This window comes from Bos taurus, chromosome 7 (assembly GCF_002263795.3).
Source record: "Bos taurus isolate L1 Dominette 01449 registration number 42190680 breed Hereford chromosome 7, ARS-UCD2.0, whole genome shotgun sequence".
Taxonomy (NCBI): domain Eukaryota; kingdom Metazoa; phylum Chordata; class Mammalia; order Artiodactyla; family Bovidae; genus Bos; species Bos taurus.
In genome coordinates, this window is record NC_037334.1 from 4,704,844 (window position 1) to 4,728,634 (window position 23,791).

The following is a 23,791-nucleotide window of genomic DNA, read 5'->3' on the forward strand; positions in this document are numbered from 1 at the left end:
GCCGATTAACAATGTTGTGGTAATTTCAGGTGAACAGTGAAGGGACTCAGCCATACACAAACATGTTCCAGATATCTTCATTGACATTTTCCCATTTTGCTTTTTTGCAGGATTCTGTTTCACTGAGACCTTCGATCCGATTTCAGGGAAGTCAAGGGGTGAGTCTTTTTTTGGTCTTAATCATACTTATTTAGAATTGTGGCTTGCTGGGCACAGCAGCCCGTTGGGAGCAGTGTTTTGGCCCCATCCCCCTCTGTGCCAGGCAGGGCCCTCTGCTGAGCCATGGTCTGCCTCTCGTTGTCTCCAGGCTGGCCCCATGGCTGGGGCCACATCAGTAGGCCCTCTGTGGGCTGAAGGCAGCTCTTCTGTCCAGCAGTTCCCGAGTTTCCCCACTTCCTGTCGTTGCCAAACTCCTGTTCTGACTTGATCTTTGTGCTGTTTGGAAACTATGCCCCCTGAGCCCAAGTGAACCTGGAAATGTGCCCGCCCCCAAGGGTGGGGCGCTTCTCTCTGTCGGTGGACCTAGGACCACAAGTATTTAACTTTTTAGTACCGGGAAGTATACAAACTCAATATTCCAGTTTTTTCGTGAAAGATACTTGATCATAAATGACCATCTTACAGAAAAATTGAGGAATGGGAGAAAGGGCACGTTGTCCATAATCCTTGCCACCCAGGTCCTAGGACCCATATCATCCACCCACTAAAGATGCTTTGCAACACTTTAGTTTTTTTCCTAGTCTTTATTGCAGGTCTTTTTTTTTTTTTTTTCTTTAAATCTGAAGAGTTGCCACACACGTCTAAGTCAGTTTCCACCTGATAGCCTGCTGGCTTCTTTCAGAAGCAGGGAGATCTGTAGGTTTCGCCCCAGGCAGGGTGCTCCAGAGAGATGGAGCCTTGAGGAGATAACATGTCTGCAAGTGCAGATACAGCGATACCAAGAGATATATTGCAAGACGTTGACACAGGTTTGTGGGGCTGATGAGTCTGAATTCCATGGGGCAAGCAGAAGCTGGCCCCGAGGTTCATGGGCGAGCTTCCTCCTCATCAGGAAAGCCTCAGTTTCCCTCTTAAGGCCTTCCACTGATTGTATGAGGCCTGCCCAGACCTGGTCATGGATTTACTGCATCTACAGAGTACCTGCACAGCACACCCAGGTTACCTTTCATGGAGTCACTAGAGGCTGTGGCCTGGCCAGGGGAACACCATCACACCAAGACCAGTCAAGGTTAACGAGATGCCCTTAAAGGCCCCAGGGCACACGCCCTGCCCTGTGCCTTCTCTGGGGCTTCCATACCTTCTTTGGCCCTGGCCGCCTGCTTCTGCTTTTTCCCCTGAGATGTTTCCCCAAGGGGCAGGGCCGGCTGGGCTTGCTGCCAGACTGGCCCAGTGGCGCCCTCTTGTGGCCCATGGTCACAGTGTGCCCATAGCAGCTGTGGGAAGATGAGGAAGCCAGGCACAGATTGCCGTTCTTTTATCCATGAGCAATGCTTTCTAGTCAGCAAGACACCACTGGGATGCTCATAGAAGCGCAGTGAGGGTCTCCTGGGCTTTACGCTCTGTCGCCCAAATTCCTGTGCCAAACTTAAGAGCCACGTCCATTCAAGAAAGGGCCCCTGCCTCTGTATTGAGAATTACGCTTTGCCCACATTTTTTTCCTTCTGGGCATTCTCATGTGTCATGGACTTCCTAGAAGGTTCTGAGGGTGTGGAGGCCGTGTGCTACAGCCAGGAGCAAGCCAGGCCGTGAGTCTCCACTAAGAGGCTCTTCCCTGGGTGGGACCATGTGAGGACTGGAGGAGGCCTGTTCTTTCCCAGTTCGCTGTGAAGGACCACGCGCTTGGTCTGCCCCTCCTGACCTCTGGGCCTTGTCCTGGGTATTAATAGACCATGACCGTTCCTCCACGCCAGGTGTGAGAGGCCTGGCCTGGGGCAGGTGCACAGCAGATGCTGTCGTGGTCACTCGGAGCAGTGGAGGAGGAGGCAAGACCCTTGCACTCTGCTCCCGATTCTCCTGGTCGTGCCCTCCAGTATCGAAGTTGGAGACAGCAGGGGGTGGGCCGGGTGGGTTGGCCCAGCTCGTTCAGCACTCCTGGTGCCTGTGCTGACTCCATGTTCTGGACCCCGGGTAGGTAGGCAGGGCCTGCTTCCCAGAGGCCCGTGAAGCTGGCGGACTGAAGATTGAGACCCTCTTTGCTCCTTCACTCAGGGACCTCGGCCAGGTCTCCCTCTGGTTGTTGGCCTCCCCGCCCAGGAGAGGGGCCGCGCACCTAAGGGCTGGACGCAGGTTAACATGGCCTTAGGAGGGGGCCTTCCTGGCGGCCCAGTGGCTGAGACTCAGCGCTCGCAATGCTGGTGGCCTGGGTTCCATCCCTGGTCGAGGAACTAAATCCCACATGCCTCAACTAAGAGTTTGCATGTCGCAAGTGAAGACCCCACCTGCTGCAGCGCATATCAGAAATCCCAGGTGCCACAGCTGGGCCTGTGAGACCCTGTGCAGCCAACAGAATAAACCATGGCCCAAGGAGCAGCAGAGCCTCCTGCGGCCCAGAACACGCTCACCCGCTTCCTGGTGCTCGTCCCCCCCGGTGTGAATGCAGCCCCCCGGCACAGGGTCTCGTGTCTCCCGGCTCCTGGGGTGGGAGTCAGGTCCGACCTGGCTTCTTCCCCACTTGTGCAGGGAGTGCTGCGGGGCCTGGCCATGGTGGTGTGCGGCCAGGCCCTGGTGCTGGCTGCTTCCTGGGGGCGACCGCATGGCAGCCTGTGGCACGCCCAGCATCGGGGCGGTGGCGGCGGCGGCGGCACAAAGCACTCACCTTTGTTTCGTCTGCTGTGTCTGTGCCTGTGTGTGTGTTCTCTGCTCTCTCTCAGACACTGGAGTGGCTGCCCTGGGCCCCTCTGCCATCAGGGGTCACTGTTGAGCTCTCAATCCCTGACAGCTGGTGAAGCATCAGCCTCGCGAGGGGAAGAGAAAACCCCCTCGCGGGCCGGCCCTACCCCAGAACTCCTCAGTTGATGAGGACAGAAAGGGAGGTGGGGTCCGTGTCCAGGGCTGTGTGAGGCATTTCTGTGTGCTGCAGCGGGGACCCAAAGGCGGTTTCTAGAATGAGGTTTGACGGCCCTGGTCAGAGGCCGTGACCAGCATCTGTCTGCAGTCCAGGCGCCGGCTCTGCAGGAGTTCGTAGGGCCAGCCCGCGCTTGAGCCCAGGGCTGCCTGTTGCTGCGAGGCGGGAGTGACCTGGAAGCCTGGGAAGTGGTGGGCAGGGGGCGGTATGTGCTCCCCCTCCCTGTCCACAGTGCGGGGCAGCTCTCAGAAAGGAAGGAGGTGCTCAGAAAGCACCTGGGTTTGGGGCTGTGGACGTGGGCCGTCCAGTGGGCGGAAGAGGCTGCTTTGCTCTTGGAAGGCCTCTTCAGCCATCCAGGATGTGTGTGCTCACTTGTGTCTGACGCCGTGGGACCCCCTGGGCTGTAGCCCGGCAGCTTTGCTGTCAGTGGGATTTCCTGGGCGAGTGGCCATTTCCTCCTCCGGAGGATCTTCCCGACTGTGCAGCCATGCAGTAGTAACTCTTGATCCAAAATATATTTTATGCTGAGGGTTCCCTGAAAATAAAGACAATAAAACAACTGTTCCCTGAAAACCCTCTGGCCAGAGTCTGGCTAGGCAGTGTTTGGTTCCTGGATGCCCTGTTTGGTCTTGCTCTCTCCCAAAGAGGATTCCAGGTGCGTCCTCACTGTTTCTTCCTGCCCACAGCCTGCTCAGGGCTTCATTTGTCTCTCTGAAGCCCTCACTTGCACTGCAGACACATCAGACCCCGCGTACGTGGGATGAGGGCTGCCAGCCTGACTTGGGACGAATTTCAAAGGGGCTTGACCTACCCACGGTGGAACCAGCACGCTCCTTGGCTTCAGGGTTGGATGTCAGCCACTCGGGTCCTCTGGGTGGGACATGGCTGTTTGGAGGGCCAGGGCTGCCTGTGCATCTCCGCGTTCAGGCACATCCATGAGTCTGTGGCACCTCCCTTGGCCTCCCCATCCCAGAAGTTGGGGCTGACATCAGATGCACTAAACCTGCCCTGCCCAGGCCTGCTGTGGCCCCATGGTGGCCCCTAGGAGAGCCAGGACTCAGTCCAGAAGACTGCGGAGCGGAGGCCGAATTTCAGAATGCGGGTTGCGCTCTCTGCCATCACAGAGAAAGCTAGGTGTCCTGGGCCATTCGTGCCCAGCGGACTGGTTTCCCTCACTGGTTCCCAGGGACTGGTAGCCATTAACTAGCATTGTAACAGCCCGTTAACCAGAGGATTCCGTGCACTCTGGTGCCAGAGAGCTGGGGAGGGGCTGAGGCTTCAGGACTGCTGTGTCAGGCTCCACGCAGGCCTTCCCCTCCCTGTCTTGCGGCCCCGGTGGCTGCACAGACCCTCCTCTGGGTGCTGGCCGGTGCCCCCGCCCACCCCGACTCAAGGATTTTGAAAGGGCCAATACATACCTGTGTGGAAAAGTCCTCAATGGGCTGAAGAATCATAGGGAATGGTCCCCCATGCCCCTGCCCAGAGAGGAACACCGTGGTGTCGGGACCTAGGCTGTACCCCTCTCTTTTACTCTCCCCGACGGGGGCTGTGGCAGGCAGTCAGGGCAGCCACTGCCCTCTGAGCAGCCAGAGATGGAAAAACGTCACTGGGGGTGGCTGGGTCTCCGCCGGAGCCAGCACGTGGTGAGGGAGAGGCTCAGGGTCGGGCGTGGGGGGGAGCCGCGTGTTAGGGCTCAGGCTCCATCAGAGGCACTTTTGATTTTGCTGACGTCATGGTGCACACTCCTCCCGCCGTGTCCTGGGTAACTGCGTCAGTGTGTACGTGCCTGCGGTGCCTGTGGGGGCCTCTCCCGCGGTGACCCTCAGGAGTGTCTGGGCGCTGGGTGTCCAGTTACTTCCGTAATGGAGAGCAGAAGTCGCGTCTGCCCGGGAGTGTGTGCGGCCGGCGCAGGGTGGCTGCCAGTGCTGGACAGTGCGATGCTGCACGTGGACTCCAGTGTGTGTGTGTGTGTGCGTGTGTGTGTGTGCACATAGGTGTTTTCCTGCCCAAGGGTAGCAGGCGGTCCAGGTTTATAGTAAAACACACTTGCCAAGTGTGAGCTGCTTCGTCCCATTTTTGACCCTTACAGAAACGTGTGGAGATCAGGGTCTGTGTGGCTGGCCAGGGCTGACATTGGTGCCCTGCTGGTCTCCCTGCCGCTGGCTGTGCATCCTGACCGGGCCCTCCGCCACCTGCTGCGTGCATAGGGGGATGCTGGAGGACCAGGAGATCTCGCTGGGCAGACACCAGCTGTGGGGCGGGGAGCTGGGGGACGGCGTGATCGTCAGCCCAAGGTCATCTGCAGTCCCTGGACAGCCGCTGCAGACTGCCCCTCTCCCCCAGGCCAGGCTCTTCCTGTCCCGAGCAGCTGGGCCTGGGGGCTGCTCTCTGATGCCTTGGCTCTCCCTGTGCGAGGAGGGAGCTTCTCCTTGCAGCAGAGACTGGCTGTGCATGGAGGGGGTTCTGCAGCATTTGGAGCCAATCCTGGGCTGTGTGCCCTCCCAGCTTCCCTCGAGGGTTTCCATACCCCACTGAGGGCTGGGGTGGGAGAGCTGCTGCTCTCGCTGTGGCCGGAGCTTCATGTCCTTGATCACACAGACTCTACTCAGGCAGGCCGAGCTGGCTGTGTTCGCGTGTAACAGCCGGGCACGGGGAAGGAGGCATTCAGCCCAGGGTCGCGTGCTGTCCAGCGCCGATGGAGCATGCTGTGTCCTCACGTCACCTCAGAGGAGGCGGCCTCGGCTCGGCCTGCGGAGGCGGCACGACAGCCCAGGGACAGCTGGCTGCCCCCTTAGCCCTGGTGCTGCCCCTTCTTGACCATTCATGACTCCTCCCGGCATGTCTCCCTAACTCTGACAAGCCCCGGTGGTCCAGCCCAGGGCGGACCTTAAGGCTGGTCTCCTCTGGCGACAGGGCTCTGGAGGCCCGTCCCCGTAGCCCAGGAGCTGGCAGCTGGAGCGTGAGGTTCTCCTGTCTGTGTTTCTCAGTGGCCGCTGGCCGTCGCCCAGGGTAGGCAGGGGGCCAGAGGGTCGGCCTGGAATGAAGCGGCCTCTGGGTTTCCTGCCTTGCGCTGAGCACTGCACCTCAGCCAGGGCTAGTGCCATCTGTCTGTCGGCCTGCCAGGCCGTCTGTCTTTCCTCTCTGGCGGCTGTGGCTTGCCTAGTTAGGCTCCAGCGGTGCCGTCTGCTGTCAGGGTTAGGTGACCGTGTGTACGCATCCCGTGTCGTGGTCGGCGGGGGCACGTGCTGCCCGTCTGTGCACCCCTCGAGGCCCGTGCCTGCCTTCTTCCCAGACACCCAGGTGGACGGTGGCTCTGGCCTGGAGGAGGTGGAGAGGGCCTCGCCATGTGGGAGAAGGGGGAGTGTGCGCCAGGGTATCTCGGCCGAGCGTGCCAGCCTGCTGCTGATGCCCACCTGTCTTGCCCCATTTCAGCTTTCCGGGTTGTCTCAAGCCTGGTCTGCCCAGCTTGGTGGGGGATCTGAGCCGTGGCCCAGGTTGGAGTGGGCCCCTGCCCCCGGCTGTGTGCTGAGGGATCGTGCTCCTTAGCCCACAGTGCCATTGCTGCGGACACGGGAACCCGCACCCCCACCCTGCGCTGTGTGGGGCCCAGGACCCACCAGCAGCCTGGCCATGTTGACAGGCTGGTCTGTCACTGACAGGGAGACCAAGGGGGTGCATTCACATATCGCCAGGGACGGGCCAAGATCGTGTGCTGGCCCTGCCTGTGGGCCCCCCAGTGACACCCCCTCTCCATGCAGCACATCTCCATCCCTCAACCTGACTGCCCCACGGAGGCGCGGACGTTCTCCTTCTACCTCTCCAACATCGGCCGCGACAGCCCCCAGGGCAGCTTCGACTGCATCCAGCAGTACGTGTCCAGGTGAGCCTTGCCCAGACTGCCCCAGCTCTCACGGGGCCAGGCCCACCTCCCTTGACCCCCACCGTGGCGTCCCCCGCGCCAGCCCGCCGTGCGGATGTTTACCCCCACCTCCAGCCCCAGCTCTCCTTCTCAGATGAGCCGTCCTGGCTCTTACAGTGTGTCCAGGGTGCAGGCGTGGGTCCTGGCGTGCCCCCTCTTGCCCAGGAACCTGGGTTCCCTTGCTTCTTTCAGGTCAAGACGTGCCTTGCAGAAACCCTGTTGCCCAAGTCAGCACCAGACCCTTTTTCCTAGCTGGGAGTGTCAGGCAGGGGCGGTGTCGGCCCCGAGGCCACCTCTGTGGTCATCCCAGGAGCTCGCCTCACCTCTGGCCTCTGTCTTGCAGCCATGGGGATGTCCACCTGGACTGCCTGGGCAGCATCCAGGACAAGATCACAGTGTGCGCCACTGACGACTCCTACCAGAAGGCGCGGCAGAGCCTGGCGCAGGCTGAGGAGGAGACGCGCAGTCGAGGAGCCATTGTCATCAAGGCCGGAGGCCGTTACCTGGGTGAGGCTTGGGGGCCGGGGCTTCACCCGCGGGGGTCTTGTGCCTGCTGGGCAGATGTCAGGAGAGCTGGCGCGTCTCAGGGCCCGTCAGGAGCAGGAACAGGAGTGGTGGGCTGACAGAGGCCAGGGGAGCTGGGTCCTTCTTGGGTGGTGTCTGCTGCATTCTGAATCCAGGATGGACTAGAGGGCCTGAGAGTTCCAGGAATTCTGAATCCCAGGGCCCCTTCCCCAGGCTGTAGCCTCAGGCACATCTGCCTCTCACCGTGCATGAAGCCAGAGCTTCAGCCTGTCCCTTCAGTGGCCACCCCTGCCCTCACCTGCCCAGGTGTCTCTTTCCCATGGCTGACCTGGCCAGGGCACAGTGCAGATGGCAAGATGCACTCTGCTGCTGTGTTCGGGCCAGCGAGGGACCATGGGATGGAGACCTGGAAGGAAACACGTTGATCCCTGTTTCCTAGGACCTTCCACCCCCTCAGTATCTGCTTGGAAACAATTTCAGAGACACTGAGACACTGACCATATTAAAAGTGCGGAGAAAAGTACTGTTTATTTAGAAAGCTCCATTGCACCGCCTCAGTCTTCCCACCTCTGGGTGTAGACGGAGTCTCCAGTGAATTCATTGTCAGGCAAGAAAGGCCTGAGAGAGGCATGAAGCAAAGGAGAACCTTGATGGGTTTTGGAGTTTTTTTCTTCTTTAAGAAAAAGTCACTCTTTCACATTGCTCTACAGAGCACGCAGTCTCCCTTGCCAAGCGGTGGGGTTGGCTCTGAATGGAACCCTAGATGGTGCTGGTCCTCCTGTCAGCACGGGGCCCCGGTGGGCGTGGCAGTGTGTGCCTGGGGAGCCTGGGCCCCCGGCTGCCAGCCACCCAGGAGGTGCCAGCCAGAATCCCAAAGGGCTGCAGCTGCCTGCTCCTGCCTTACGATGCAAATACAGACATTTGTACACATTTTAATAAGTTTTGGGTGGGTCTCTAGCCAGAATTTATCTTACTGTTCCACTTAAGACACAATGAAGGCTTTTACTGTTCTCTGGCCTCAGAAGCCAGAGACATGCAGTCCTGGCTGTGTCAGGCCTCTCCCCCACTCCATGTCATCAGGGTTCTCTGGGGACGAAGTCTGGCCCTGCAGGTTCTAAAAGCTCTCCTTCTTGTGTTCATTTGACAAGTCAGAGTTGAGGGATATGTGCAAAAGACAGTTGTCATGGAGAGCTTTGTGGCCCAAGGATTTAAGACCTGCACTGACTTTGCTCAGAGGTCCTCCTTCCTGCGGTGGCAGGGGCGTCGTCCAAGGTGGAGTGAGCGACTTTGGATGGAAGCCCCCCTCCGTCAAGAGCACCCCGGGGGGCTCCATGGAGGACCCCCTCACACGTCTCTGTTTGCACCAGGAGGGTGGAGAGAGGCCTGCGGCCCCCGGGGCTCCGAGCACAGGCAGGTCTGCCCAAGTGACCTGACACTTTTTCTTTTCTCCTTGGTCATAAAAGAGCACGGCGGGGCCCAGGGGACCAGCAGAGAGCTGGGGACTGCAGGCTCTGGGCTGCTTCTCCTGCCATTCTGGGACTCGCTTTTAACCATCAGCCCCCTTCCCCATAGGGGCCAGGGGTTTGGATGAAGTTAGTTAAGGCTCGCCGGAGAAGGCAATGGCACCCCACTCTAGTATTCTTGCCTGGAAAATCCCATGGACGGAGGAGCCTGGAAGGCTGCAGTCCATGGGGTCGTTGAGGGTTGGACACAACTGAGCGACTTCACTTTAACTTTTCACTTTCATGCATTGGAGAAGGAAATGGCAACCCACTCCAGTGTTCTTGCCTGGAGAATCCCAGGGATGGGGGAGCCTGGTGGGCTGCTGTCTATGGGGTCGCACAGAGTCGGACGCGACTGAAGTGACTTAGTAGTAGTAGTAGTAGTAGTAGTTAAGGCTCTCAGCCCACTTCTGAGACTGGGGACCCACAAGTGCCCTTTGATCTGCTTGTGGTCAGCAGGTGGCACTCTCACTGAACAAGTGGGCTGCACGAGGCTTAAGGTGCCTTGGGCGTGGTGAGAGCTCGGTGCTGTCGGCCGTGGGCCATCCATGGGTGTCTGTGTGCTCGCTCAGGAACGTGCCATCGCTCCAGGCAGGGGGACGCGGCGACCACCCCTCAGCCCTTCCCATCCCTGACACCTGGCTCTTAACTGTAGGCAAGAAGGTTCAGTTTCGGAAACCGGCCCCGGGGGCAGTGGATGCCGTGCCCTCCCGGAAGCGGGCAACCCCTATCAACCCGGCCAGCGCCATCAAGAAGTGCAGCGCTGGCAGCGCTGGCGGGGGCAGCGGGGTGTCTCAGCGGCCCTTCCGGGACCGCGTGCTGCACCTGCTGGCGCTGAGGCCCTACCGGAAGGCCGAGCTGCTGCTGCGGCTGCAGAAGGACGGCCTGGCACAGGCGGACAAGGACGCGCTGGACAGCCTCCTCCAGCAGGTGCGTGCTGCCCGGTGCGGGGCGTGGGGCACTTTTACTGTCCAGGGCTCGTCTCCTCATAACTGTAGGCTCGCAGGCAGTGGGTGTAGCATGGGCGACCCAAGACTTGAGATGCACAAGGTTTTTGGAATTGAATGAAGCCTGGGGAATCCACAAGTGCAAGTTAGCAAGAACGCAGGCTTCATATCAGGTGGGTCTCCTTGTGGCTTATCAGTTGTGGCGCTAGGCAAGGGACTTCATGTCTGGACCCTCAGGTTTCTGTCTGTGGCTGGGAAGTGACTGCAGCACCTCTCTTTGGGATCAAGAGGTAATCAGGCAGGAATGTGGGGCCAGCAGGCAGAGCCTGCTGTTAAACAGCCAGGGCTTTGGAGCGACAACGCTGGTCCCAGAGCCGCCCTGAGGGAGGCAGCTCACAGACTCCTGAGAGGGTCGGTGGCTTGCTCCCGATTCACTGCCTTAGCTGGGCCGCGTGCATGCTGCTTGGCCGTGAAGTGGCAACAGGCCACCTCAGAGCACTGCTGCTGTGAGGACCCACAGCCAGCGGCAGTCACTCCAGTGTTCTGGGAGGAGCTGTGGCCTGCCTCAGACACTCTGGACTCTTGGGTGCTGCCTCCTATGGTCTAAAGTTGATGCCATGACCATCCGGAACTGTGTCTGAGGAGTTTCCACGCATTTCTGAGGATTTCTGATTGACCGAGTTCTCCCGTGGGCACCCTGCTGCCCCTCTGCCCCTCCCTGAGCGCAGTCCGAGGCTGGGGTGACCACACACACCTTTGGTAGGAGAACATCGGCATGGCTTTTGTCCCCCCATTGTCCGACTGGCATCTCTGTGTCGTCATCACCCCCCAGCGAGTTCAGGGCGCAGGGCAGGGGTGAAGAGGGGCCTCTGTGACCAGCCCCGCACTCCGAGCACGAGTGCTGATCTGGGGCTGGGCCTGCCCCACAGGGCAGGTGCCTCCCCTCCCCGTCACCATGCAGAAGCCCCCTGTGTCCTGAGAGAGGAGGTGCTCCCCGGAGCCTTTGTTCCCGTCAGGGGCTCCTCCGTGTACTCACTGGCAGCCTTTGTGCAAACTTGGCCTCCTGAGCATCCGCCCCCCACGTGGAGGTTGTGCTGGCGCTGACTGAGTGGCAGTGTTTCTCCCGGCAAGTTCGGGAGTCGGCTTGGGGCCTGGAGAAGACAGATACGTTACTCTGTAGTCCAGTTTTCTTGGGGCTTGCTAGAGCATCCAGAAAGCTCTGGAACCAAGAACATTTCCCAGGGTGCTCATTTCTTTGGAAAGTCACATGTGTTGGCTCACCCTTGGGAAATTGGGGGAAGCATACGGGAGGCCCTTTCCCTGGGCTCGGGGCCACCCAGAGCTGCCTCTTGCAGCATAGGGTGACTGAGGCAGGGCTAAGGGAGCTGGGCAGGGTCATCAGCCGTGAGCCGAGACAGGGCAGGGGTGACAGCCACGCCTGCCCTGGCCGGTGCCTGGACGCGAATCACCATCCAGCCAGGTCCTTAGCCCCTGGGGTAGCATTCTGAAAAATGCCCTTGCTCCTGCTCTCCAATCTTGTTCTCTTCGGGCCCAGGGTAAAAAAGCAGCACATGCAGAATGTGAACCTTGGCCAACCCAGCACCTGATGGCACCTGAGATTTACCCACTGAGTGACCCCTAGACACTGGTGGCGCCAGGCTTAGTGCTCTGGAGAGAGAGGGGGCTGGCGGTGCTGACCTGGGTCTGCCCGGGGCACCTGCTTCACTTTTAACCGCCAAGGTGTTCTCACCGCTCCTGGTCCTCTCCTGGGGCTAGAGAGGCATCATGCTGGGTGCCAGCTTCCCCAGCCAACTTGGGTTTGGCAGCTCCCCGAGGCGGCCCAGGCAGTGTCTTGCACTAGAGTGCTAGAGCATCCTGGGTGCCCGCTCTGATTTCTCCTATTCTCTGATTTTCTGTCCCATCTGCCTTGAGCTTCTGTGTTTGCTACCAGACTTGTTCTCCCCAGCAATTGTGGGAGGGGCACTGGGACCCCACCAGCATGAGGATAGGTATAGGGGGCTGCACCTCACAAAGGATGCTCATTTCCCAGCCCTCCCGCCCCTCACCCAGTGACTCTGACGAGCAGCACTGTGCAAAGACACCTCCTCTTTCACTTTTGTGAAAACATCCGGAGAGAAGATTTGAGGCCTTCCACCTTCCTGGTGGGAGTGTGGATGGGTGGATGGCTCTTCTGGAGAGCATTTTAGCGAAGCGTCTCAGAAGCCATAAAAATGTTCAGTCTTTGACCCACTAATCCCACTTCTGGGAAGCCAGCCGAAGAAAACCATCACCAGCGTGGAAAAACCTGCACAAGTGACATGTGTTTATGCTCCAGAGAAGCTGGAAACAGAGTCCACGTCCAGCAAAGGAGAGCGGGCTGAGTGGGTCACAGTGCAGCCTCTGGTGGAGTGTTACTCAACCACTAAAAATGCTCCTTGTGGAGACTGCCGTGACGTGCAGAGTAAAGTCATAGTCTCAGTTGTAGTGAAAACCAGCAGCTGCCGTGCCAATCACCCAGCTCCACACGTGCGTTCTGGAGATCACGGTGCCTGACGAGATGCTTGGGAAAGTGCCCTCTGCGGGTCGGGGGCCTGAATTCCATCAAGCACATTAAGGCAAATGTTCTAAATGCATCTTTGCACAGTCTTGAAGACGAACTCAGCTTGTGTTAACCAGAAGCAGCAGGGTTGGCTGGTTGCAGGGAAGGTGGGCTCAGCTTGGGCCCTGAAGGCACCCCTCCCCCAGCTCCCCCAGATCAGCTAACTCTGCCACAGGAGCTGTGAGTTAGAGAGCGTGTATCTTAGTCCATAGGCTGCTGTCATAGAACACCATGGCCTGGGTGGGTTAGACACCACAGACCCGTCACACAGCTTTGGAGACTGGGAGGCCCAAGGTCAGGGCACCGGGAGATTGGGTGTCTGGTGAGGGCCTGCATTCTGCCTTCTCATGGTCATCCAGGGGAGAGGGGTAAGGAAACTCTGGATTCTCTTTTATAAATAAGACATTTGGGCTTCTCTGGTGGATCAGTGGTAAAGACTCTGCCTGCTATTCCAGAAGACAAGGGTTCAATCCCTGATCCAGGAAGATCCCACATGCTGCAGAGCAGCTAAGCCCCTGTGCCACTGCTGTTGAGCCTGTGCTCTAGCTCCTGGAAGCCACACCTGCTGAGCCCATGCACCACGACTGCTGAAGCCCAAGAGCCCTAGAGTTTGTGCTCTGCAACAGAAGCCACCACGGTGAGAAGCCCGCACACTGCAGCTAGAGAGTGGCCCCCAGCCTGTCACATCGGGAGAAAACTCAGAACAACAAAGACCCAGCACAGCCCCTCCCCCAAAAAGACACTCCCATGGGGGCTTCACCCTCATGACCTCAGCACCTCCCAAAGGCCTCACCTCCTAATACCGTCGCCTTAGGTTAGCAGGAGGTAAGACTTAATGTGCATTTGTAGAGGACAAACATGGTTCAGTCCATAGCAGGGGGATGGGCTGCTGATGGAGTCTTGGGAGTGTAGATGGCAGCACCCCCTTGTGGAGCCAGCCTGGCCTCCAGCAGCATCTGGGCCTGCTGCTCTGACCCTTCGGCACCCCAAGGGCTGCCGTCCTGGCCTGCAGAGGAGTTGGGAGGCCAAGTGTTGGCTTGGGCAGAAGTGTGCTGTCCTCTTTCCCCTTTAATGTCTGTCTCCGCCTCTCCCTGCACCACCCCCCAAAATGCTTTCGTGATCATCTCTGGCTCTGTCTTGCAGGTGGCCAACGTGAATGCCAAGGACGGCACGTGCACGCTGAAGGACTGTGTGTACAAGGATGTGCAGAAGGACTGGCCCGGCTACTCGGAGGGAGACCAGCAGCTGCTGAAGCGGATGCTCGTCCGGTAACACTGCCACCCCATCCGTCAGTGGGTCCCCATCCCCTGGGCCTGGGGCACGTCTCATCTCCAGGAGGCTGGGGGGGCTTCCCGTGGCGCCAAAGCCCACAGGGCCTGCAGGCAGGATGGAGGGGGTCTCTAGAGACTGCTTAGGTGGCCCACCGTGGCCTCCTGTAGGAAAAAGGCGAGCCTTGCTGAGTGGGGTGGAGGGCATGAGTCTCTGCGTTGAACATGAGAACTTCAGGACAGAAGGCCCCAAAGCAGCCGTTCCTGCTGCCCCTGCTGCCCATCCTATCAAGCTCCTTCTGAAATCTGCGTGTCCCCACAGGCTACTGCTGCAGCCGCCTTTCTTAAAAAGGAAGTCTCAAGGACTGGAAGCAGAAAGGAACAAAGCAAAACAAACCTCCCCACAGACACTATTAAGCAACATTAATTAAAAGGATCCCCTCTTGGGTTAATGGGGACCCGAAGTCAGGAGTAGCCAAGGTGGCTCTGGGGAGAAGTGGTTAAGTCGGCCCCTGTCTAAGGCAAGCAGTTAATGATTTCCTTCTCAATTGATGCCTGGGAGCCCCGGCTATGAAGCGCCCTTCAGAGCAGCCTGAGATGCTAATTAGTCCTTAAGTGGTTTCTCAGGGACTTGGAGCAATTTATGAAGGTTTTTTTTTTTTCTTTTTTTTTTAAGTTGTTTAAACCAGTAACTGCATCTGGAGATCAGAGCCAAGTTGGGGCCACTCTAGGTGAACCATGAGTCCCTCCTTGGCCCTGTGGGGTGCTCACCTGCTGTTCCGGGGTCACTGCTGTGGCTCTCTAGACATCTCTAGGTGCTCAGGGAGGCTGAGGGGATGGTTTTGGCAGAAGACGCTCCCCCTCCCCTCTCTGGGCGGCGGCTGCTGCCCACCAAGCATGTCTCAGACACTGTCACCTCCTGCAGGTGTTTGCATCAGCAGTAAAGAATCTGCCTGCAATGCAGGAGACGCAGGTTCAGCCCCTGGGTTGGGAAGATCCCCTGGAGGAGCACATGGCCACCCAGTCCAGTATCCTTGCTTGGAGATGCTCATGGACTCTAGTGGCAGGCTGTAGGGCGTGGAGCTGCAAAGAGTTGGACTTGACTGAAGTAATGGAGCATGTGTGCACGTGTGGCGGTAGTGTTGAAATAGTAATTTACACCCACCTGAGTGCTTTGAGGTTCCAAGGGGCATGTGGGGGTGGGGCGCCTTGAGGCTGCTCCCACCCTTCCTTCCTTCAGAGCCTCTCACTGCCGGCTGATCTCAGGCCCCCAGCCCTTGGCCTCCCAGAGCTATCCAGGAGGGGCATGGCCAGGAGCCAGCAGCCTGTGGGCAGTCTGCCCATGGGTGGGTGCGGTCCCTAGGAAACTGGGCTGAATACTGAGGGGTATCAGGAGGGAGGTTCCTCAGGCTCTTGACTCCCGGCGCTCAGGGCCACGCCAAGCTCTCCTTTCCTCTCTCATGTTTGCCCTGGGCCGTCTTGGCGCTCTGTTCTCGGGCTGCGTGGGCCAGCTGGGGGGTGGCCTGGCCCGATGCCTCTCCAGAAGCTGGCAGCATCTGCTGCTCTTGGGAGCTTGACCTGATTGATGGGCAGAGGTCAGGGTCAATATCACTGATACCCACAACCCAGCGCTGCTCTGCACAGCTTTTTTTTTTCCATGTTTAGGTTGCTCCCTCCCTGAAGAAGGCCCTCATTACAACCGGTCTTCATGCCGTGGGTCTCATGGCAAGAAGGAGAAATGAGGTCTTAGGGTGTTCCTCTTGTTACAGGCTGGGTGTGGGGGCTCGTGTTACCCCAGGGGCTGCAGCTGTCCTTATCCTACAGCTTGTTCTGAACTTGGACCTGAGTTGAGCACGCTTGTGCTTCCAGGGTCTGCCTGGGCCCCCGTGGCATTGCTCTGCAGACAGGCACTCGGGCTTCTCGTTGCAGAGTACTGACCCGGGGGCACGCACCTCACTGGGCGCAGCACTCGGGCTCTGGAGCACGGGCTCGGTGGTTGTGGCACATGGACTTAATTGCCCCTCAGCATGTGAAATCTTCCCGGAGCAGGGAGCAGACCTGTGTCCCCTGCCTTGGCAGGTGGGTTCTTAACCGCTGGCCCACCGGGGAAGCCCTCAGCTGTTTGCTCGGATGCTTCCTCTGTGCTGTCAGTCCCCATGTGTGCGGCTCAGGCCTGGCACGGCCCAGGCAGAGTCTGGATGTCCCAGTGCAGGATGAGGCCTGGACCCCGTGTGGCCTTGAAATCAGTGCCCCGACCTGCCCTGTCCTGGCCTCCCCTCCCCCAGGGCATAGCCTAGACAGCCCGAGCCTCCGTCCGTCTCACAGGCAGTGCACTTTCCCTGTAGTTGGTAACCTGCTTGCCAAGTGCTCAGCCTTCTGTGTCCTTCACGTCCAGCCACAAGCTCCCTGTCTTTGTCTCATGGCCTTTCATCACTTTCAGGGGACCAGGGCTTCCACAGGAGCTGCCTCCCTCCCTCGCAGGTCCTCCTGTTTCCGGGTCTGGGATTCTGCCCTGATGCTGAAGGGACCCAGCTCTTGGAGCGTCTCTCCGAGGAGAAGGCTTTGGGACGGCCCTCTGCCACAGCTCCACACCTGGGTGGCCAGCACACAAGCTGGCAATTGACCACATCTAGCCTTTAGATTGGAAGGCGTTTTCCCTCCACACTGAAGGTCTGGCCACAGACGCCTCGTCAGTTCCCTCCCTGGCCTGTGCGTGTCCCCATGGTCACCCGATAGCGTGGAGGGTGGCTGGAGCCGGCAGTCTGCACGCTTGCCTCACCCTCTTCGTCCTCCCGCGGGCTTCCTCAGTCTGCCCCGACGGGCCCTGCCTCTACACCATTCACCGTTGTCCTCCTGGTTGTTTCTTTTTATTTCTTCTACTTTGGGGAGATTTCTTCAGCTTCTCCCATCTGTCTCTCTTTTTGCCATCATTTCTAGTTCCCAAGGTGCAACCACCACCTCCATCTAGTTCCAAACCATTCACCCCCCCAGAAAACCCAACAAGCTGCCTTAGCAGTCGCTCCCACCCCGCCTCCCCAGCGCCTGGCAGCCGCTGGCAGCCCCGACCTCTTGGATCCGCCTGTTCTGGACACTGCGTATCAGTGGAGGTGCGTGCCGTGTGGCCTTTTGTGTCTGGCTCCTTCCACTCAGTGTTAGGTTTTCAAGGTTTCTCCACATCATAGCGTGTGGCAGAGCTTCATTCTTTTCTACGGCCAGGTTCTTGGTTCTTTTCTATAGTCTATTGTGTCTGAGTTTTTGCTTATTCTTCTGCCAGTGGACATGTGAACTGTTGCCGCCTTTTCTGGATTGTGTACAGTGATGCCGTGAACATTTGTGTACGAGGACACAAATATAACTGACACAGATTTTCAGTTCTCTCAAATGAGTCCTGAGGAGTGTAATTGCTGGGCCATGTGGTAATCCTGTGTTTAACTTTCTAAAGAACTGCCAGACTCTCTTTCCCAGTGACTGCCCCATTTCACGTTCCCACCAGCAGTGCCCAATTCCATTTTTTCCACAGCCTCACCAACACTTGTTATATTTTCTTTTTCTTTTTTTTAATTCTAGCCAGTGTGAAGTGGTATTTTATAGTGGTATCGATTTGAGTTTCCCTGGATGAGCAGTGAATGATGTTGAGCATCTATTCGTGCAGTTATCGGCTATTTGTATATTTTCTTTGGAGAGCTGTGTATTTCAGATCTTTGTCTTTCTGAGGCTGTTAAGGCCGGTGTGTTTCTGGTGGATTTAACATTTTCATCCTCTTAGTCTCTCTTTCCTTTCTTTTTAAAAGTTAATTTATTTGTGGCTGTGCTGGGTCTTCGTTGCTGTGCGGGCTCTTCTCCAATTGCGGCGGGGGGGCTGCTCTCCAGGTGCGGCTCTCAGGGTTCTTGCTGCGGTGGCCTCTCCTGTCGTGGGGCTCAGGCTTCGGTAGTTGTGGCATGCGGGCTCAGTAGTAGTGGCACAGGGGCTTGGTTGCTCTCTGTCCTGTCAAATGCATAGTCTTGTCTGCTTCAGGGCCTGACAGTTGTTGCCTGGAAGCCAGGGTGCCGCCTCCGCAGAACTTTGCTGTTGGCAGTCCAGCCTCCCTGGTAGCCCTGAGGCATCTCTGGGTCCCTCCACAGGCCCCTCTGTTTCCTTTCCTCTGGAGGCCATGCTTCTGTCCATCCTGTGTGGCCCGAGCAGCCTCCTGGCCCCCTGGGGAAGACCTGGGCTCCTTTACTCCCAAACATGCTGGGGGTTCCCTTTGCAGCTGGCCCCAGCAGGCCAGGTCCCAGAGCAGGGCTGCTGGGGGGCAGCCTGGAGGGCCCCTCCACTGAGGTCTCCGAGGCGCACACTGTGGCCTGCGGGCTCTGCAGCCAGGACTCAGTTTCCTTGGCTCCTCCAGGACAGTCACCACTTGTGCTTCTGCTTCCCACGTTAAGTAGCATTGCTGTCTTTTTTTTCCCCTTCTCTTTTATGCTTTTTTAGTGGGGACTTGAGAGAGAATGGATGTGAACACCTGATTCTCTGTCTTTGACTGAAAGTTCTAGATGCTTCCACAGTGCTGGACAGTAGACTTGCCCCACCCACTCTCAGAACCTTCCTTTCGTCTCTCCTTGCATTTCAGGCCGCTGTGGGGAGGGCAGCCGCTGGAGTCTGGAGTGCAGCTGAGGCCGGGGAGGTGCTCTGCTGGCCACTGGTTGGAGCAGCGGACGTGGCCCCAGACCTCAGCTCAGCTTCCTGCAGGGCTTGGGGGGCCAGCTGGGTGCCTGGGCTCCCCTGAGACTCTCAGCCTCTAGGAGTTCAAGGGGCCAACCCCACCCAGCCAAGATGACTCTCAGGGCCTCCGTTTTTCTGTCAGGCGTCGGGGCGATTCTTCTCTCGTCCCTGGCTGCGCTGTTGAGCTGATTCCAGTGGTCTGCTGGCTGCTCCTGCCATCCCTGGAGGTCCTGGGGCCTGGCTCCCAGGAAGATGGGAGCTGAATCTGGGGGGGTCCTCCCACCTCAGAGCAGGGCATCTCAGCCCTCTTTTGCATTCTGTTTCTGCAGTGAGTGTTGTTATTGGGATGACAGTTGTTTATAAAAGTAAGGATCAAATGTTTTTTAAAAAAGGGCCAACACCCAATGTCTGTAGCTCCTGTGGGGACACAGCATGGACCCTGAGTGTCTGGTCAGTTTTGCACCAGGAGTCCTTGGTCTCCATGGTCATGAAGGTCGAGATGAGCATCTGGTCACCTGGCCCTTCGCTGGGCACAGAGCATCCAGTGTGGCCGGCCTTCTGGCGGTGAGGCTGAGGCCGTGGCCACGGGGCTGCTGCGGATGCACCCAGGGCTGGGTGTGCTCGACTGCTCTCTGCCTGCCGGGCGTGCCCATCACACCCAGCACTGCCCTGCTTCAGCGGGGAGCCAGGCCCTCCCCCAGACGCTGGGCTGGGTGCAAAGTATCAGTGCAGAGGTGGTTGGGCCTGGGTGCGCCTCGCAGGGAGGGCATTGTTTCAGGACCCTCCAACCTGCCTTGCTTCTCCTCTGCAGGAAACTGTGCCAGCCACAGAGCACAGGTGGCCTCCCTGGAGACCTTGCTGCCAGCAGTCCTCCGGGCGAGCACGGGAGCTCAGCCTCGCCCCCTCAGGTAGGAGCGGCTGGCAGGGAGGGTGGGCGGGCTTCAACAGAGGCGGTGGGCCTGACCTTGCTTCTCGGGGAGCCTGTTGGGCCTATCACTCAGGGCTGGCGAGTTTTCTCGAAGGCGTAAGCAGCTGACTGGGTGCTGGGGGTCCCAGGCCTGGAACCTGGATAGGTTCCTTGGGTTGCCTTTCGGGGTAGTGTGGCTGAGGGCGCGCGGGCCGCTGGCCACTCTGGCCACTGGAGCCTCTGATTCCTAGGGCTGCTTTAAAACTCAGTGTGTCCCCAGCAGGCTCTGCCGTGTTAGTAGGCAGGGAGGGCCTTGCTGTTGGGGGCTTGATCTTCAGCAGTGGGGTCCCTCACCGTTGTCGGAGCTGTTTGGTGACAGCTGTCTCTTCCCCCCGCATGCTCTGACCAATGAGTCCCATGTCTCCATCCCCTACTTGGCCAGCCACTCTCCTCCCCGCTTTGCCTGCCCCTGGAGGCATCCGGCCTAGGTCCTGAAGCCTCCCAGGGCACCCCCGTGGCTGTGGCGTGGCGGGCAGGGCCTCATTTCACTCTGGCCCACACTGCCGCACCCTGGGCCCGGGCCGACTGGTCTGATCCTGGCTCCGTTCCTCTACTCTGGCCTTGCCTTCCGGACCTCAGTCTTCTCCTCTGTGAATGGGGATGAGGCCTGCACCATGTGACAGGGTTACCACGGGGATTCAAGGGCCCTTGGGGAGAACGGTCCTGGCCTGTGGGGCCTGCCCTGTGTCACTCAGACTGGGCTCCGTTGCTCTTACTGTCATCAAGGGGGGATGCTGAGCACAGTATTGTTTTAGATCAGTTCCCAGGGGTGGCCCTTATGGGCTGAAGCGGGTCCCCTAATGGCCCAGCCGCCCTTTCTCTGCCCTGCTGGCCCGCGGTCCCACCGGGTCCCTGGGCAGGCAGGCCCCAGAGCTCTGGGCCTCTCGGGCCTGCTGTGGTGTTCGCGCGCCCCCTTGTGGCCGGAGTGGCCCTGCCTGTGGGCGCTGGTCCCCTCAGGGCCTGCGGTGGGGCTCCTGGTCAGCTCAAGTTTGGCCTGTTGCTGCACAGCCTCTCCCTGGGGCACAGAGTGACTCCAGGCACAGGCTCACTCCTGAAATTCTCTCCTCTCCGTCACAGAAACGGCCGCAGCCTCCTGATTTCATTGACCCTCTGGCCAACAAGAAACCCAGGATATCGCACTTCACCCAGAGAGCTCAGCCCACAGTCAACGGGAAGTTGAGCACGACCCTCGGCCGCGAGGGCCTGCTGCCCACCCCGGGCCCTCTGGCTGGTACGGACACCCACCTGCCCCTGCGACTGGAGCCGCCGCGGGCCCACGACCCCTTGGCCGACGTCAGCAACGACCTGGGCCACAGCGGCCGGGACTGTGAGCGTGGGGAAGTGGCCGCCCCAGCCCCTACTGAGCGCCTCAGCATGCCCCTGCTGACAGACTGTGCCCAGCCCAGCAGGCCCCACGGCGGCTCCTTGCACGGCAAATCCAAGAAGAAATCCAAGAAGCACAAAGACAAGGAGAGGGCAGCCGAGGACAGGCCCCGGGACCGGCCACTCAGCCAGACGCCGGGCCCCCCAGCCCCTCCAGTTGCCCCACCAGTCGCCCCGGGTAGGTGTCAGGAGGTTGAGGGGCAGAGGGCTCTGCAGAAGGGGGGTCAGTGGGGGCCTGAGCACTGGCCCTGTGCCTGCGCACCCTCACTCCACAGGATGCCGAGAGGGCTGCCTCCTGAGTCCCCACTTGGGCCCACCCTGCACATTAAGGCCCTCTGCGTCTTCGCACTGGCTCACGTGACTGCCCTGGCGGTGTTGTTCTTGAAGGTTCCTACAGTCAGGTGTGTGCCAGGCCAGCCCTGAGGGCCAGGGGCACAGAGCCTGATGGAGCTGAGGCTCACAGGAGGGGATATTTCACAGGGAGAGGAACAATTCCAGGGCCCGGTTCTGGCTGCAGGGAGACCCCAGACACAGCACACAGCAAGGGTCTGGGGCTCAGGGATGGCTGCGGGGGGCAGGACTTGGTGGGGAGGGGGTCCCTGGATCACTGTGTTCCTGCTGTGACCTGCAGAGCAAACCTTTGAGCCTGCAGAGAGAGGGTCTGAGAGGCAGGTCCAGGAGGAGGTGGGAGACTCGTCTACCGAACAGCAGTTGATAAGAGCCAGAGCAAGGCCTCGCCTGTAGGGAAGCTGGCACTCGGGAGACCCTCAGTGGGATGAGGGGTGTGAGGCTGTCGGGACTCTATGCTGACCAGGGAGACCTTCGAGGACCTGGGGCTTGTAGGGGCGGCGTCCTTACCCCCAGAGCCTCCCCACTCCCAGTTAGAGCCCCGGGCATCTGAGCTGAGCACCCCTTGTGGCTACTGGCAACCCCAGAATAACTCTGGAGGCTGCACATAGGGAAATGGTTTCTGTAGGGTCTTGAGAATTACCATTCGAGAGACATAGGTTCAGGTGACCATGAGAGTTCTCAGGAAGAGCAAGAGTTGGGTTTATGAAGACTGAAAGCCTTTAGTTTGTTAAAGGTTTCTGGTGAGAACGGTTTAACTCTGACGCAAGTCAGACGAGTCAGAAAACATTTGTTTTAGGTTGGGGGCCCAGTAAGTTGACAGTGTCGCGTGGTTTGGGGGTGGGGGTCTGATAAGTCCATCAGCTGGCACGAGTTCTGGCAGACGGGGGTCACAAGGTCAGATGCCATGCAGGCTGAGCCGTGCACAGGTCACACTTCCTTAATGGCTTCTTGATGCCATTTTTAGAGAGCTCTCTGAGCAGTACTGACTCCATTGTGATTTTCCTCTCACGTAATTTAACCTAATCAGCATGTCACAGCAACAGAGGCGCAGCCCTGGCGGCCCTGGGGGCCATTTCATCTGGTGTGGCTTTCAGATTGTTCCCTCAGGAGGATCCCCAGCAGGGGGCATTCCTGGACCAGAGGTGGAGCCCCTGCTCCTTCAGGCTTTTGAATGTGCCTCAGCTGTCCTCCAGAAAGGCCATGCCCGCTCCTCACTCTGCAGCTGGAGACCGGGTCCGGGGTCGGTCTGATGAAGACAGACCTTGCAGCTCCGTCAGTCTTCTGGGGCCCCTCGGCCCTGCCGCATGCTAGGCTTCCCAGAGGGGAAGGGAGCCTGGCTCTCTAAGCACAGGCCGTCTGACCCAGGTCCCACCCAGGGACGCAGACCTGAGCAGCTGGGCTCAGGGAGCCCAGACAGCAGAAGTGAGGTTCCATGTGCTCTGGCAGGGTCTGGGGAAGTAGGACCATGGGGCCAGGCAGCAGACCAGGCCAGGAAGATGCTGCCCAGACCGGCCCCCCATGCAGGGCTCAGAAGGCGCTGGCTCCTGCCCAGTGTGTGTCAGCCACAGGCAGCTTGGCCCCAGGCCAGGGTGAGAAGGAGGTCTGGGATCAGGAAAGCCAGGAGAAGGGCCCCAAGGGGGAGGGGAAGGACAAGCGCGCACCAGAAGTTGGGATGGCACCGAGCGAGCCCCTTAGACTGGCCTCTCTGGCAGCTCAGCTGATAGTGATAACTGGTGGGTGGGGGCCTGCCTTGCCTCCTGAGCCCCACCATACACAGCCTCCTGCTGTGGCTCCTTCCTGGGTGGGCGTCTGTGCAGGCTAGAGCTCCCCGCCCGCCTTTAGCAGCAGCATTGTTCTCTGAAGTTTCCCCTGCCTCGCTGGCCAGGGTTCCAGGCCGGCACCCAAGTGCAGAAGTGCCCTCACCCTTGTGTCCCGTGAGGTGGCCCACCCTTCTGCCTGCTGCTGTCCCCCTCGTCTGGCCCATGGTCCCAGCCCTGCCCTGTGACCCTGATGGGTGTGGCAGCTTCCTCCAGTCGTGCAGACTCCTCAGCCCAGCCCATCTGTGCCCCCCCGCCTCACCCCACCCCTCCAAGGCCCCCCTCCGCCACCTCCCTCCCCCTGTGCTGCGGGGCCACTCCTGGGTCCTAGACCCACCCTCGTGCCTGCCCCCAGCTTTCGCTCAGACTGTGGACCCCACCTGTGGCCCAAGGGTACCTTCCTGGCCAGGCCACGTGCTGGGCATGGGGGTGCTTCGGTTCATCCAGGCCAAACTCAGGCCTACTGACCCCTATGTGGGAACTGGGTCACCCTCTCTCATTGGCACCCAGACCTGGGTCCTGCAGGGTGACCCTACAGACATGTCCCTGCACCCACTGCCCTGGGAGGGAGCACACAAGTGGGAAGCAGCTGGGCTGGTCCAGGGGTGGCCGAGTGCGGGCAGGGGTGGGGCCCACAGAGGGTTGGTTGCCACAGGCAGGACCCCAGTGGTGTCCTGCCAGGTCCATCTGATTCTCAGGCTCAGGGTGAAGCACCCCGGGATGCCTGACGTGGCTGGGCTGTGGGAGGTGG

General features: G+C 59.4%; 1 protein-coding gene across 2 annotated transcripts in view; it reads left to right on the forward strand.

The window, feature by feature from the left end:
* The window catches only part of ELL (elongation factor for RNA polymerase II), a 79,292-nt gene that overhangs the window by 50,112 nt on the left and 5,389 nt on the right, over positions 1 to 23,791 (forward strand). For both annotated transcript variants that reach the window (NM_001192098.1, XM_024993968.2), the window contains exons 2-8: positions 111 to 158; positions 6,823 to 6,944; positions 7,327 to 7,490; positions 9,666 to 9,940; positions 13,700 to 13,824; positions 19,334 to 19,430; positions 20,567 to 21,050. In NM_001192098.1, the coding sequence (NP_001179027.1) occupies positions 111 to 158; positions 6,823 to 6,944; positions 7,327 to 7,490; positions 9,666 to 9,940; positions 13,700 to 13,824; positions 19,334 to 19,430; positions 20,567 to 21,050 (1,315 nt within the window). The remainder of the gene's footprint in view (positions 1 to 110; positions 159 to 6,822; positions 6,945 to 7,326; positions 7,491 to 9,665; positions 9,941 to 13,699; positions 13,825 to 19,333; positions 19,431 to 20,566; positions 21,051 to 23,791) is intronic.